This window comes from Branchiostoma lanceolatum, chromosome 6 (assembly GCF_035083965.1).
Source record: "Branchiostoma lanceolatum isolate klBraLanc5 chromosome 6, klBraLanc5.hap2, whole genome shotgun sequence".
NCBI classification, from domain to species: domain Eukaryota; kingdom Metazoa; phylum Chordata; class Leptocardii; order Amphioxiformes; family Branchiostomatidae; genus Branchiostoma; species Branchiostoma lanceolatum.
The window spans coordinates 19296696-19311530 of record NC_089727.1 but is presented as its reverse complement, the minus strand read 5'-3'; the positions used below and the strand labels follow the sequence as shown (position 1 = coordinate 19311530).

Sequence of the window (14835 nt, the reverse complement as noted above, 5' to 3'; positions counted from 1 at the left end):
GGAAAAAAAATGGAAAGGGTCGGGGATGAATTATCAAATAATATGAAACATTGCATACATGGACATTATTAAGAGATATGACTGTACAAGTTCTCATGTAGGTTGAAATAAAAGATTAAAGAAAACACAAGGCTGAGAAAAGTTAACACTGTGCTAGTAAGTCGCTACCTTGTTTAAATTAGACATCAAATCAACATCGGCATTGAGTTTTCGTAGATTCTAAATATTTCAATTAGACTCCATGCCATTTTATAATACAGAAACAAATCACTCGGCGCACTCGTCGAAATAAGAGGGACAAAGCCCGTTGCACAGTTTAAACACACCATAAAAAATCCCTACTCACAGAATTATCCAGACTTGCTTTAAATTTCTCAGCAGGTACAAGAAGCCGTAAACCACACCGCTAGTACGTAGTCCTTTCCCAAGGACCGCAGCGCTTTAGACCTTCCTTGTAACAAGCTTGCAAGTCGTGTGAGCGACAACTAGACAGATGGGATAGGAACCCCTGGCCGTCTGGTTATGAGGCTGGGTGTGTATAGCCACTGGAGCGCACACGTTACATTTGTTACTCCTGACAACAGATGAATACGTGCGTGCACGACCTATTACAGCGCCGTGACGGTTGAATAACCGCTTTTGAACTCGTCACAACATGGGCCTGTTGTGTCTTTTGAATGTATTTTTGAATTGCTTAAGTGCGTGGCTAAAAATATGAAAATCTATCGGCAAATATTCCATGAAGGTTAGGCGAAAATAGTTACTCAAGCAACTGGATAGAATTTTGAAACAGTCAGTCCTATCTTTAGTCACTGACGAAAGACAGCGGATGCTGTCTGAAACGTCTGACTGTTTCAAAATCTTATCCAGTTGCTTGAGTATTTTGAGTTGGCATATCGGTACATACTATCTATCGATATAAACTTAACATATTTTAACTTCATTACCTAAATGCTGCGTTTCACGTTTTTCGACGAATTTTAGAAAACGTTTTCGAGTATTTGTTGTGAAATGATAACGAGATTTTCAAAAGGACCTTTTAAAGCAACACAGAAAAGCCTCGCGGGGTGCTTAAAACAAACAGAGTTTTGTGTTTCTCTGACAATTTTCCACATGGTTGAATGGGTCTGTTTTGGTGTTGACACACGTACTCCCTCACCGCATCACGGACTACACAAACAAGGTGTCAAAACGTGGGATTGGGGTGAGACTTTGGTGTGATGACAGGGTCCTTTTGTGTGCTATGTATAACTGTACCAGCAACCGCGTGCATGCAAAGCTGGTGTGTTAAACATAAGTTCATATACAAAATGTACAACAAATACAAACACACACCGAAACTACAAATACAAACGCGCAAAGCTACAGATACAAACACGTAAAGCTATAGATACAAAGACACGAAACAACATATACTAAGACATTAAAGTACAGATACAAGAACACAAAACCACAGATGTAAAAAACCAATACACTTCTATGATACAAACAGACTAAACTACGGATATAAACACACAAAACTACAGATACAAACACAGAAAGCTGCAGATACAAGCACACAAAAGTACAGATACAAACATACAAAACTACAGATACAAATACACAAAACTACAGATACAAATTGTTAACAAGCAAAAACAGAGATATGAACACACAAAACTAAAGAATCTTATACAGACACACAAAACTACAGGTACAAACACACAAAAGTACAGCACAGGAGATCCGACAATAACAGATCTGTCACTGTAAAAAGTAATGGATAGGATAGAAGTGTTTGCTGTGTTGATATAGTTGGGTAGTACTTTGTTGTTGCTGTTGGTTTTCTGTTTGGTCCAGTGTTTGTGTTAGCAGAGGCGATGACAGCTTTTAAACTCCAAGCAGATGTTGGGGTGAAATTGCGTAACGTTTTCTAAAAGCCAGGGTTTTCAGTGACAGTACTGCGAGACAAGCCCAAACATCTGCTTGGAGGAAATGTGCAAGAGTTACTCGAAAATGTTTTTGCCTAGTCTATTATTCATTCATTATTTGTAGAGGGAGTCAATCAAAAAGTCGGAACATATAGAAACGCACAAACAAGGGGCATGTGTGTAGAGACCAGGCGAAACCAGACATCTGCTTGGAGATTCGGTCGGTTTACAGCAGCCAATAGGAGTGAGCGACCGTGATGTCATTACCGTGCTGGGTTCACCAGTCAGCAAATAGCGACACTTACGCACATCCTGAGCTCTAACACAAACATGACCGACTTAGGAAATAGTTTGTCTTAAGAAACCTCTACAATAAGACTTGGGGGTATTCTTAGGGTCACCAGTTAACAAACAGCGACACTTACGTATGTGTTGAGCTTCAACGCAAATAAGAATGTCTTACCCAACAGTATTGTCTTGCAAGTCAACAAGAAACTTTACAATAAGAATTAGCTTAAGGCTTAGTGTCACAAGCGAATAAATTATAATAGACACTTATACCCTGAGCGTTAATGCAAACAGAACAGGTCTTAGGCTACAGTTTGTTCCTATAGCCAAACTAAATTGATTTTGGGACAGGTGGTTTAAGAACTTTTTTAAAAACAATTTACAGGCACCTAACTTAAAACCAGTAATCTAGCGAACGGGTCTGGATATCTATTTTAAAATATCTGCCAGCGCTGTTGCCGTTAATACTGGAAAAATCCAGTGATATTTGATCGAATTTTCGCCAGGTTTTCCTTGCGGTAAAATTGGTATCCTCGATATAAACAAAATGGACGCGCTCGGATGTCACATTTTCAGTTTCGGCTCCAAATCAGATAACTTTGTTAGAAAGCGTAGTGCACCGCATTTGCGCCAATTTGCGAACACCGACAGGCACGACGGTTTGCGCTATATATATATTTTTTTTTGCAATATGGCGCAGTGCAGTGAGATGCTTGCTCAACGTCACAACATAGTCTAGAGGATCGATCATATCGATCTTGTAATCTACAGACTAGCCAGCTGACTTTTGTATCGTTTTACAATGTCAGAAGTCGGATTAGTGGGGTTAAAAGGCCGTCTTCGGTGTAACGTTGGAATTAACCTAGATTAAAGTATCATAGTTGACCTGACGTTCACCTCACCTTAGAAAACACCAAAGACGTCCGTTGGATTAGAATGCATGCCATTTCTATGTAAATACGGTAGTGATTATTGATACAGAAATAGATCTGTCATGTTAAGATTGTAGTCTTTTCAACAAGACGCTATTTGAATATGATGACACTCAGTGTACTGTTGACAGTTATGATTTCAGTATATTTTCTTTTCTTTTCTCAGAAAATTGAAAACGGCACGGTATCCACTTTTTCCACTTTTTCCAACCTAAAATCCAGACTGTTTCCAGGATCTACAGACTAGTTCCTCGGCTCGGCTTAAACGAGTTCGAGTCTGCCTAGGTGCAAACGACATATATATGCAGTTGGCGAACGGGTCTGGATATCATAACTTTCATAACTTTACGGTTACAAATGCAGTGATCATTTTCAAAAGCCGACAAGGTCAAAAATAGATTAGCCTGCAAGTCCTGTTTCCAGGGCCTACATGGGTCATCCAACAACTCCAGGGCCAACATACCCTGGTATTTTGCCACAGCCTCCTTAGTTCGGCCCCAAGCTAACCGGGCTGTGAAAAAAATATATCGGTGGCATGTTGGCCCTGAAGCCGAGGAGCTTGCCCGTGTAGTCCCTGGAAACAGTCTAGCATCTTGGCTAAGGATAGATTTAGCAAACAACGTCAACCCGCACATCTGCTTGGTTCAAAATGGCGGCGGCCATACAACCGCCTGGACAAGGTAAATGAAGGTTACGAGAGATAACATACACGGGAGGGGGTCATTTTAACTCCATTATCTTATCGTTCTAGACTTAATTGACTGTGCCGTGCCATCTTTCACTGAATATATGAGATAAATTCATCTCAGTCTTTTCCATTTCTACCGATATGATTTGTCGATGTGTTTTTATATAATGTTTGAGTCAACTGTCACTCTATTTCACTGGCATCCGAGGATTTTTTTTTTTAAACATTGAAAACTAGGAGAAAGAAGTCAAATGAAAAGTAAATGAGACAGAGTTTTCACATGTTGGACTGGAATGTCAATCACTTAAACAAACAGCTATTATGGCAGTTATCATACCAGATAAACACATTAAAGGTCAAACTTCATATCAGTAACCTGTCGTACATATTTTTCGGCTGACTTTTGACCTACTAGATAAGAAACGATATCATAAAAAGACGCAAAAACTATTGTAGCATGGCAAGAACAGCGCCCGTCCATAGGCATTTTCCTTCTTATAATGCCATTATACATGTTGTTGTTGTTGTTGTTTATTACATACATAGTAGGACCGGTATTTTGTGTACTAGTTCTTAGTTAAAACAAACAAGAAAAATTAGGTCTACATTATGGCTGATTATCTACCGATTAAACACTTGCTGGGGGGCTAATAGGTCGTCGTGGCAACGGCATTCGTTACCATGACTACGCAAACGATTCGAAGGTCCTAAACTGCCAATCAGTGTAGTTTGGGGTGACAAGTGGTCGTACTGACGCAGGGACACTTCACCTGTGAACACCTGATAAATCACACCCGTGTTTACACCTGCCTTCAAATATCAGGCTCCACCTGCAAACATCTGTCAGACATCACCTGTCTTCAAATATCAATTTCCACCTGCAAACCCCTACCTGAAGTCACAACTGTGCATGTAGTACTACCTGTCTGATTTGCAGCTGCTCGCTAAATTTGTCTTTCTAAAACACTTTCCTTTATCTTTTAAAAAACATTTTGGGTGTGCATACCCGGTAAACCACCTCAAGACGTAGAACACCGAGTTTGTACTGAAGAGTATACGCCGCATATCCCGACAGATTTATTTGATTCACTCACACCGGGAAATACACCTACCCTACTCAACGATAAGTGTGGTGGGTTGTTATACGTGCTCGAGCTGTGGCTGTCCTCCATCCAGCGTCATATCCGAGGGACGTTCCTAACCAAACCTAGGTACTCATTTTTGCCAGAGTAAGGAAATTTGTGTCAAATGCCTCTCCCAAGGACACAACGTAAACGTCATGCTTTTTATACACTTCATTCTTCGTTTTTGCAAAGAAACATAAAAAGAAAAAAAAATAGTCATAGGATCTGCAAGAAATTTAAAAAATGGCCGACACCTTACATCTGCTTGGAGTAACTCTTCCAACTGTCATGCCAACCCTTCAATGGCGACACCGCCGTGTGAGTTTACGGCAGTGCTCCCACTCTAACCACAGTTACCGGGCCAAGTGACCGCGCAGACCCCACTTGGCGTATTTGAACATGTTCTTCACATCGGTATGTTGTTGACTCGGCCCCAACCTTTGACCCTACGCAAGCAGAAGTTTGAAAAATACCGACACAATGGTCCTACGTCGTCATGGCGACGGTGCAAATGCCGTTCTAAAGGGTGATCAACCGGTGTTGTATTGTTGCTGATCGCTGATTTATGGGGAAAACTGCATAGCCGTTGAACTCTTGTGGTCAAAGGGCACTGTTATAAATTTAACATTAGTCCGATAATGATGTTAAATTTCAACGGGCGCTAGTTTAGTACATTTCTGTTCTAAAAAGCCATTACAAAAAGGCTGTTTAAAGATTAAATTCATGACTAAGAGGCAAATTCTTAATCTTAATACAACGTCCGACAGAAGATATTTGGACCAAATTTTTGACAGAATCTTTTCAAGGAATTTGTTACGTCTTCTAACATAACTCCGCTATGGAACATAAGACCGGTTCATTAAAAACGATGCTATCGAGGTCTTTTTAAGAATGTCTCGAACACCGGTACATGGATATCCTAAGTGTGGATACCTCGGGGATCACTGATGCTACAATCTAATATTCACCTTCTTTCAAATGTGGCGGTAGTATGTTAACTGGTGCAATTATCTAATTAAACGTGTGATTAACTGATGTATTCTGTCACGCCACTTGATGCAAATTCGAAATACGTGACTCAAACGGTTGACCAAGAGGGCCAGATTGTCTGTGACGTCCCCCGTCTCTTTTTATGAATAGCTGCTGAGCCTACATGACTATATGCCACAAGGTATAGGCCTCTGCATAACGTATTGGTGACTAGCTTTGCTGTTGTCACATGGACATTTGAAGAGCATACATCCGACAATATCGTGCTATTTTTATGTATAACATAACCAGTATAGCTTTGGCTTTGATATATTTCCAAAAATGAAAATATGAATAAGTATATAAACAGCTACAGGACGACAAGTTTGATTTGTAGCCCCTCTCTTGCTTATTCCTTGTAATTAATTTATTTCTTAAATAATCGTCAATGAAACTTGTAACACTTTAAATCAGAAGGCTGGACTTTAAGCACATTTTCGCGGATAGTTCAACTCAACCAACCAACCGATCAATCAACCAACCGACCAACCAATCAACAACCCAACCAACTAACCAACCAACTAACCGATCGATTCTTGAACTTCGCAGACACGTTTAAATTGTGCTAGCGTTCATTAGACCACTTTTTTTTTTCTAATTTGCAGTTTGCAGATAGCTTGCCAACTGTTAGTTTCTTTTCTTAAAGATCTAGATGATATAAATACTAAAGAGTAATTTTGAGTTCATTATTTCGATATGATAAATAAGAGACTACACGTGTTTTAAAAGAACGTAACCGTGTGAGCCCTGACATCTGTGCACCATGATCTGACCTCAACCTTACCTATCCGGTCTGTGTGACTTTTGATAAACGGTAATCTATTTTGGAATATCTGCCAGCACTGTTGCCAGTAACACCTCTGGCCTATCTCTCATCTAATTTTCAGCAACAAAATGGGTATTGTAGCAGTCATTGTAACTCGAAACGTTCGTATAGCACTCTGTCCATTTGAACAGCAGCTAAAGCGTCATATTGCGCGAGGAAATTGCGCAAACTGTGCGGACTTTCGCTAGTTTTCCCTTGCGGTAAAAAAACGTGACCTCTACAAAGAAAATGGCCGCGCCCGGAATGTCATTCTCAGTTTCGGCTCCAAATAAGATAGAAAATGTAGTGCACCGCATTTGCGCCAATTTGCGAATACCGACAAGCACCGATATACGCCGGCTTGCGCTAATTTTTTTCCAGTATGGCGCAGTTCAATCAGATGCCTGCTTAACGTCGCAGCATAGTCTAGAGTATCGTTCATATCGATCTTGTAATCCACAGACTAGCCATAACTTTGGGAGGATTTAACAATGTCAGAAGTCGGATTAGTGGGACTAAAAGGAGGTTGCCAGTGTAACGTTGGGATTAAACTAGATTAAAGTATTTGGGATGACCTGACGTTCACCTTACCTGGTAAGGCGAGCTTTTGAGAAACACCTGTCTCTTCGCAGGTGAGTCGTACTTTGGATTGAAACTCGTGACATGGCTATGTGAATACAGCATCATGAACTGCTATTATACTAAATCCTTCCTGTTATTTGTTGTACCTTATTTTTTAAAAGGATCCTATCTGAATATGGTGAGACTCAGCGTTCTGTTTATAGTGTTATAATGCTTCTTTTCTTTTCTATACTTCAAGACTTAAACTGGCCACCCTATCTCTGCCTGTCTGTCTGTCTGTCTGTCTGTCTGTCTCTATCTCTTTCTCTTACTCGTTTCCTCTCTCTTTCGCTCCCTTTCTCTTTCCCTGTCTCTTTCTCTCTCCTTCTCTCTCTCTATATGCACGGACCCCCCCCCCCCCCGACGTAGACCGGAATCGGATGTTGCTCAGAGGACCCTGGGGACTGTTTTAAAATGTCATCGTCTTCAACTCATCGTCTTCAACTTGGCCCTGGAATCAAGGATATGGCTGAAAAGGCCTTTGAAAACAGTTTGGTGTTCCCTACACCTTGGTCATTTTTCTAGCCTCTCACTGTTTACGTTTTGGACTAGTCAGAGTCCACTCAGGTGCAGACGACAGTTGGTGCGTTAAAAAGTCCTGCGGAGATTCGCGGGGTATTTAATCTAATTCCGCAGCGGAGCAATCATCGGGCCGTGATGACATGGTTAAACACAGGTAAATCCCTCGGATGGAGAAAACACACACAAGTCAGCAAACACCCCACCCCACACCGTTACAAAACGTTACCTCAGCTATAACGTAATGTTACACTGTCCACATTAGAAGATTTATAGAAAAACGAGATAGCATTTTCAATTACACTCCTTCTACACAATATACTAATATAGTTTTTGCACCTTTGTAATGTATTTACTATTTGATCTCACTACAAATCGAAGGAGAACTTTTTAGAGTCTATAGTTTTGTCGTGTTCCATTTGTAAATGGCTGTAGCTGTATTAAAGGTACAGTGTCACGTTCGTAGCACGATTCTATTCAAAGTATTGCGTGGTAAAACGAGGCTATGATATAGCTGACCATTGACAAGACTCGACAACAATTCCTTTTTCGTCAACTGAATCTTGATTGTGCGACACATTCAAAACAGGGCACGACAAAATGCTCTCAAATTGTAGTCCTAAGTCTAGATTGTGACTGGGCTCTAGATTGCGTATATTCTTTGAAAAATCAATACAAACTCCTGCAGAAACGTTCCCTAATTTTTCAGAAGAGAGAGATTTGAACCCACGGGTTTGCATGCGGTGCTTTCTGTTGTCAGTGTTGATTTAACGGTTGGCTGCTGTCGGATTCTTTTCTCTTGGATGCACGATTAACTTTAATCAAAAACTTCATTTCAAACATGCACGCGACCAGAAAACACCTAGGACTGTTTTGAACATTTTAATGGTACGTATAAGATCTACCCAGATATAACATCGGATTAATTTCAAAATGTAGTGGTTTAGAAATCGTTGTTTGTGTATGGTACAAGGAATATATGTTGTTATAATTGGGGATAGTTAAAGGAAGAATGCACTGAGGTGGAAAATACCTTGTCGAATGTTTCACGCATCCAAGGATACTGAACTAGATAAGCAACAAAGAGGAACTAAATCATTTTTCTTGTAAATTCCTTAACATGTAAGTCCAGTTTGAATAAAAGCACAGCAACAGGTATTGTTACTGAAATGACCTTCAGATACATATACTTTGAAGATCTGAATAGTACTTTTTGCAGAAACATTTTCTAATTTATATTCGTGATGTTACGTGATTATGTTTAGCTTTAAGTATGTATGACTATTTGCCATTTACTGCTTTTTTTTTCAAACTACCGACTTGACTTTCATACCTTTTGTGTGTTTCTTTTCTTGACCTGCGGTTTCTTGACTCTGACTTCTTCCACTTGGAAAACTTCTTCTTCCCCCTCCTCCTCCGATTCTCCGGAATCCTCCGGAGGAGCTTCTCCCTCCGGATAGAACTCCGTGGCGGACGGAAGACGGTGTCTCTTTAAGAATTTCCTCCTCTTGGCACTGTTAAGTCTAAGGTAACGTAGCATTCCAACATAGTCCGATAGATCGTAGTGTCCGTACCGTTGTAGTATTCCTATTGACGTAGAAGGTAGACGGGAGTTTGGTTGACTTGGGGCAGTATATCTTCTGTAAGACGCCGGGACTGAATACTTCTTCGCCGCGCCTCCTTTCCCGGCGGTCGCTCTGACAGGTTCTTGGGAATATTTCCTGACTCCACCGCCCGTGATGCGAGTTGATAGGTCCAAGTTGACGCGGGACTCGTCGTAGGAGCGTAGCCTGGATCGTAGACTTGTCTGGGTGCCCCTACGAGAGCCAGGCGGGCCCAAGCTAAAGCTGACCGCCCGCGAAGACCCCGTAGACTCCCTCTTTTGGATGCCCGGTAATCCAGGCTGTGGGCTTCGTTCCACTCGGCTTTCAAGGACCTGAGACACTCTCTTTAAGTCACTCATGATAAAGCCGTATGGGGGAGGGGGGATAAACACGGCTCGTTAAATCCCACCGTACGACTGGAGAGCTTCCCACGGGCAGCTGTGCACACGGCTCCGACCAACACCGCGACCAGTCCCGACCGACGCCATGCGGATCAATAAACAGCATGCAAACATAGGTCTCTACACGAATGGCTGTGTTTGTATTCCGTTAGCCCCGGCACATACACACACACAAACCAATTAAACACCGAGCTAGGCGGGGCGACAGCCGAAAGGCCAACAGGCCAAGGAGTGCATCCTAGCGCCTCGAACACAAATCCAACAAATTACCGCCTTGTTTGAACACTTCACGCCCGTTTGCCCGTAAATAGACCGGTAATATTGAACCAGGGAGGACCATTTAACAGGTAGTGACAATCGCAGACGACGTTTTAATAAACTACACACAAAGAAACGACGGTGGGCTAATACTGGTTCACAAAGGGGGGCTTGTGAAAGGGGGAGGGGGTGTTTACCAGGTGAGGGGTGTAAAGAAATACGTCGTGACGTTTGGAAGATTCCATCAGACACTGACGTGCACGGACGTCAAATAGACCCGGTGTCACGTCCGGTCGCTGAACACAAGAAACACCCGTCTAAACACAAGAAACAAAGAACTGTCTTTGAAAATATCCTAAAAATGAGCTGACGTCATTTTCTAAACACCGCCTTTAAAACAGTAACAAATAAAGTTTTTCGTAAGTTATGTAATGGCAATTCTTTGTAAATTTATTGTTTTGAAAGTATCGATTCTGATTTTTTTTTTAAATTCAAAACCTTGAGAATCCAAATTTTCGTCCTGTCACTGACGAAAGACAGCGGATGCTGTCAGTAACGTCTGGCTGTTTCCAAATTCTATTTCGTAGCTTGAGTAACTGTTAACTTGCGTATTTTACTACCAGGATGTCTAACCGGAATCTACGTTTCTTTACGTGTATTGTGTTATAACGCTAAAAACCACGTTAACACTCAGGGGGTTAAAATGATAAGACCCTTAACTGTGTCGTGTCTGTAGATATTCATGTTATAACGTTAACAGCCACGTTAACACTCATGGGGTTAAAATGATAAGATACTTTACCATGTCGTGTCTGTAGATATGCCTATTGTATTGTTAACAGCCACGTTGACACTCAGGGGGTTAAAATGATAATACCCTTTACCGTGCGGTGTCTGTAGATATTCCTGTTTAGTTGTTTAGTCTGAGCTTGTTCTACATGCCGACCATACTGTTGTGCCAACACCGCCCAGGGGATGTTTACGCACAAGAGTTAGGAGTGAAGCGTCATAAATCACAACCTAGGGACCTACGGTTCGCCTATTGTTACACGCAGCAAATATGGTTGTAGCACAATCTCCAAGCAGATCTACACGGTGCCACAAATCGTATATGCTAGCCAGAGAAGCTCCAGTCAGCTAGAGAAGCTACGGTGCGGACTGGAGCTTCTCTGGCTAGCATATACGATTTTTGGCACCGTGTAGATCTGCTTGGAGATTAGTTGTAGCACATTTTCTCCTGTATTGGTCGTAGGCCGCCATACGAGATTGATGCCGTAGAATTTTCAAGCAGGCTGTGACAGAGCCAACATCAGACAAGGATCCAACAAAACAAGACAGCTTACTTTTGTACAACAGATGCACGATCATCCCAATATTGCCCTCCGTTTGCTAGAAATCTTACGACAATCGTAAGATATTTTTGACCGACCCGTTACGTAGAAAAACAATCGGATGTAAGCTTAACTTGTCTGCATAATGTGTTTCAAGGTGGTCAAATTTTAATGAACAGGGATGGCGGCCGATACCGACTTTCAATCACCTTTGACCCGTGGCCCATAAAAGTGAAACTTTACAATGGACTGTGGGAGTCAGCATGCTAACTGGCAGCAGAGGTTGGCATGGCAACAGGAAGCAGTGTCAGCATAGCAACAGGCAACAGGGGTTGGCATGGCAACGGGAAGCAGTGTCATCATAGCAACGGGCAGCAAGGGTCGACATGGTTACGGAAAGCGGGAGTTGGCATGGCAACGGGTAACAGGGATCGGCATGGCAAAGACCTGCAGCATGGCCACGACATGGATGTGTCGGTATGGCAATGAGCGACAGAGGTCGGCATGGCAACGGAAAGCTTGAATGACAACGGGTAGGTATGGCAACAGACAGAAAGGGTCTGCATGGCACAGGGATTGGCATGGCAACGGCTGACGACATGGCAACGGGAGTCGGGGTTAGTATGGCAATGTAATTGAATTAGGTCCATCAACCAAGTCAAACACTTGACAGACAGCGAGATTAAAAATCTATTATTAATGTATTTGTTAAGAAACAATCAAGCTCTGAAAGGCGCTTTTCATATCAGTACTAGTTCTATGTTAGATAGTACGTTCGAACAATAGTCTAATTTTACCAAGTTTGCAAGAGATCTTATCTATTGTATCTTTCAAGACAGCTGACACAAAGAGTTATGTATAAACTGAACCCAACACACACAAGCTTGACAAGTTAAACAAGCTCAAAATAGCTGATACAACATAGTCATTGTGATAGCAGGTATATTTATCTATTGACAAGTTTATGCCATTACTATACCGGGCCAACCTCATCTGATTTGTTTTTCTGAAGGTTTGTGCTTAACATACAAGCAAAAAAGTGAAGTTAATTTTTGAATCTATAGCTCAGTGAAGACAATAACGTTAACGTTGTCGCTTGGCCGTTGCCGTAAAACTCTCTCTCTCTCTCCCTCTCTCCCTCTCTCTTTCTCTCTCTCCTCCCCCTCTCTATCTCTCTCTCTCTCCCTCCCCCCTCTCTCTCTTTCTCTCTCTCTCTCTCTCTCTGTCTCTCTCTCTCTCTCTCTCTCTCTCTCTCTCTCTCTCACTCTCTACCATAGCTTAGTCAGCCGTAGGGGAAGCGTTGCGTTCAGTAAAGGTTAAACCGTCGAACTAGAGCTTATAATGAACACCATAATATCTAAACACAGAATACAAATAATTTGCGTTATTCAGACCTTCCGAAAAAAGGGTATCTGTTGTTCTATATGATAAACATCCCCTCTTTGTGTGTTTGTGTGCGTGCGTGCGTTCGTTCGTGCGTGTACGTATGTGCACGTGTTTATGTGTGTATTGTGTGCGTGCTGTGACTATAAAAAGATATACCTACATGTACATAAAATATCGTAACTCTCAAGATAGATTTCAACAACAACAAAAAAATTCCAAGGTTCGAAACTACGTCTCATGTAGAATCAGTGATGGCAGAACCCTTGGCATCTCTAAGTGAACCCAAAATCTTAAATGTATCATATCTCCTAAATCATTTAGCGTTATTTTTACATATCATTTTGCTGAAATGGATACAGTTTGAGCGATAAAAATACGACAAGACGATACTAGCTCCTACGTCAAAAAGCAAAGCTTTTCTTTTGTTCTGAAGGAGTTTGATGAGAAACGCGTTACCACGCAATACAGTTGGAATATTTTATCTAATCTTTCACACATTGTCCCAGACTGTTCCAGGTCTATTGTGTAACCAAGGTGACTATCGAACGAGCCCTGTCGGGCATATTTGGGCATCATTAATGACAATATCGTCGCTGCCCGGTCACCAGACAACCTGGGAGGTGATTGGCAAACAAACGCACCTGTGGTGACCAAGAAACGCTAAGGGAATGTGAGGATTAGTCAATGGATCGTATTGTCGATTAGAAAAGGGGCCCGAAATTGTGCTTTATCAAAGTCACTGAGAAACACAGGTCAAGAAAATGTTTGACAAAGTCTGTCGGCAATATAAGTTAGTGTTAGTTACTGCCTTACGGACGCTTAGGGTACGTTTGTTTTGTGCGATGTAACAGGTAGATACTTTAATGTAGCTCCCGACCAAAGGTTTTGCCCATTCTGTCCTAATCGAATTGAAGATGAGTTTCACTTTATTATGGAATGCTCTAAATATGATGCTCTACGCGATTAGTTATTCACCTTTCTCAATTCAAGTACTTCAGATTTTAAGACACTCAATGCCACAGATATATTTGACTATATATTTAGATGCAACAGCTCATACAGTGTTAAAATAGGCAAATGTATCAAAGATTGTTTTGTTATTAGAAAAAATAATGATACTTAAAATTAGAAAACTTGAATCATGTAAAACCTAAGATAGTCATTTTGTTGTAGTGAATAGTTTTATTCCATACTCATGTCTTGTTCTATGTTTACTGTTGCTGCCATACTTTGTACCTGCTACAATAGTCGTGCAATAAAGTTCTTCTTCTGTAACGTCAGCAGGTGCATGTTGTAACGCCATCTAGCGGAATAGAACAGAACTGCTCACCTCCTCCTTATCCTCGGGGTCGGCGTCATCTTCAACCACCTGTTGCTGAACGGGTACGGCAGTTTTTTCCTCCAAGGTGGCTGTGGACAGGGTCCGTCCGCTGGGGGATAGAGGAGGGAGGTGCGTTGGGGCTGGGGCTGGGGCTGGGGCCGAGTCCTCCCGAAGACGGTAACCGTATCGCGTCGCCAATCGCCGCCGAACCTTCTCCCTAGTATTAAAGGTGGAAGGAAATGTATAAGTTGAGCTGCAAACTCCTATAACATAGGGAGTGCACGCGATCCCTGGGGTTATGTTTTTCGCTTAAACATCTTTCCTTCCTTCTATTTCTACCTTGAATGTCTGTTTTTTTTTGTACGTATATGTGTGTGTACGTGTGTGTATGTATGCGTGCGCGAGTGTGTGCCCGTGTGTGCGTTTATTTTTGTTGGTGTTCTTGTGTCTGTGTGTGTTTTCGTGATTCTAAATGTACGCAATGCAGCGTTGCATTTTTGTCTGTAGAAACAGAAGGGCTGTGAAGAAGTAGGAATAAGTTGATAAAATCGGCCATTTCTTATGGCCTTCCGAAACTGATACATACATTTTGGTGCAAAATGGTTATCTTAGCAGGTT

At 41.7% G+C, this 14835-nt stretch overlaps 1 protein-coding gene and 1 long non-coding RNA gene across 2 annotated transcripts in view; one reads left to right on the top strand and one right to left on the bottom strand.

Annotated features, from left to right (window-relative positions):
• Positions 1-14835, top strand: part of LOC136436980 (uncharacterized) — a 157308-nt gene that overhangs the window by 103709 nt on the left and 38764 nt on the right. The gene's annotated exons all lie outside the window — the stretch shown is intronic.
• LOC136437122 (cyclic nucleotide-binding domain-containing protein 2-like) overlaps positions 1-14835 on the bottom strand; it is a 31679-nt gene that overhangs the window by 11783 nt on the left and 5061 nt on the right. The window contains exon 2 of the mRNA XM_066431599.1: positions 14227-14434. Coding sequence (XP_066287696.1) covers positions 14227-14434 — 208 coding nt within the window. The remainder of the gene's footprint in view (positions 1-14226; positions 14435-14835) is intronic.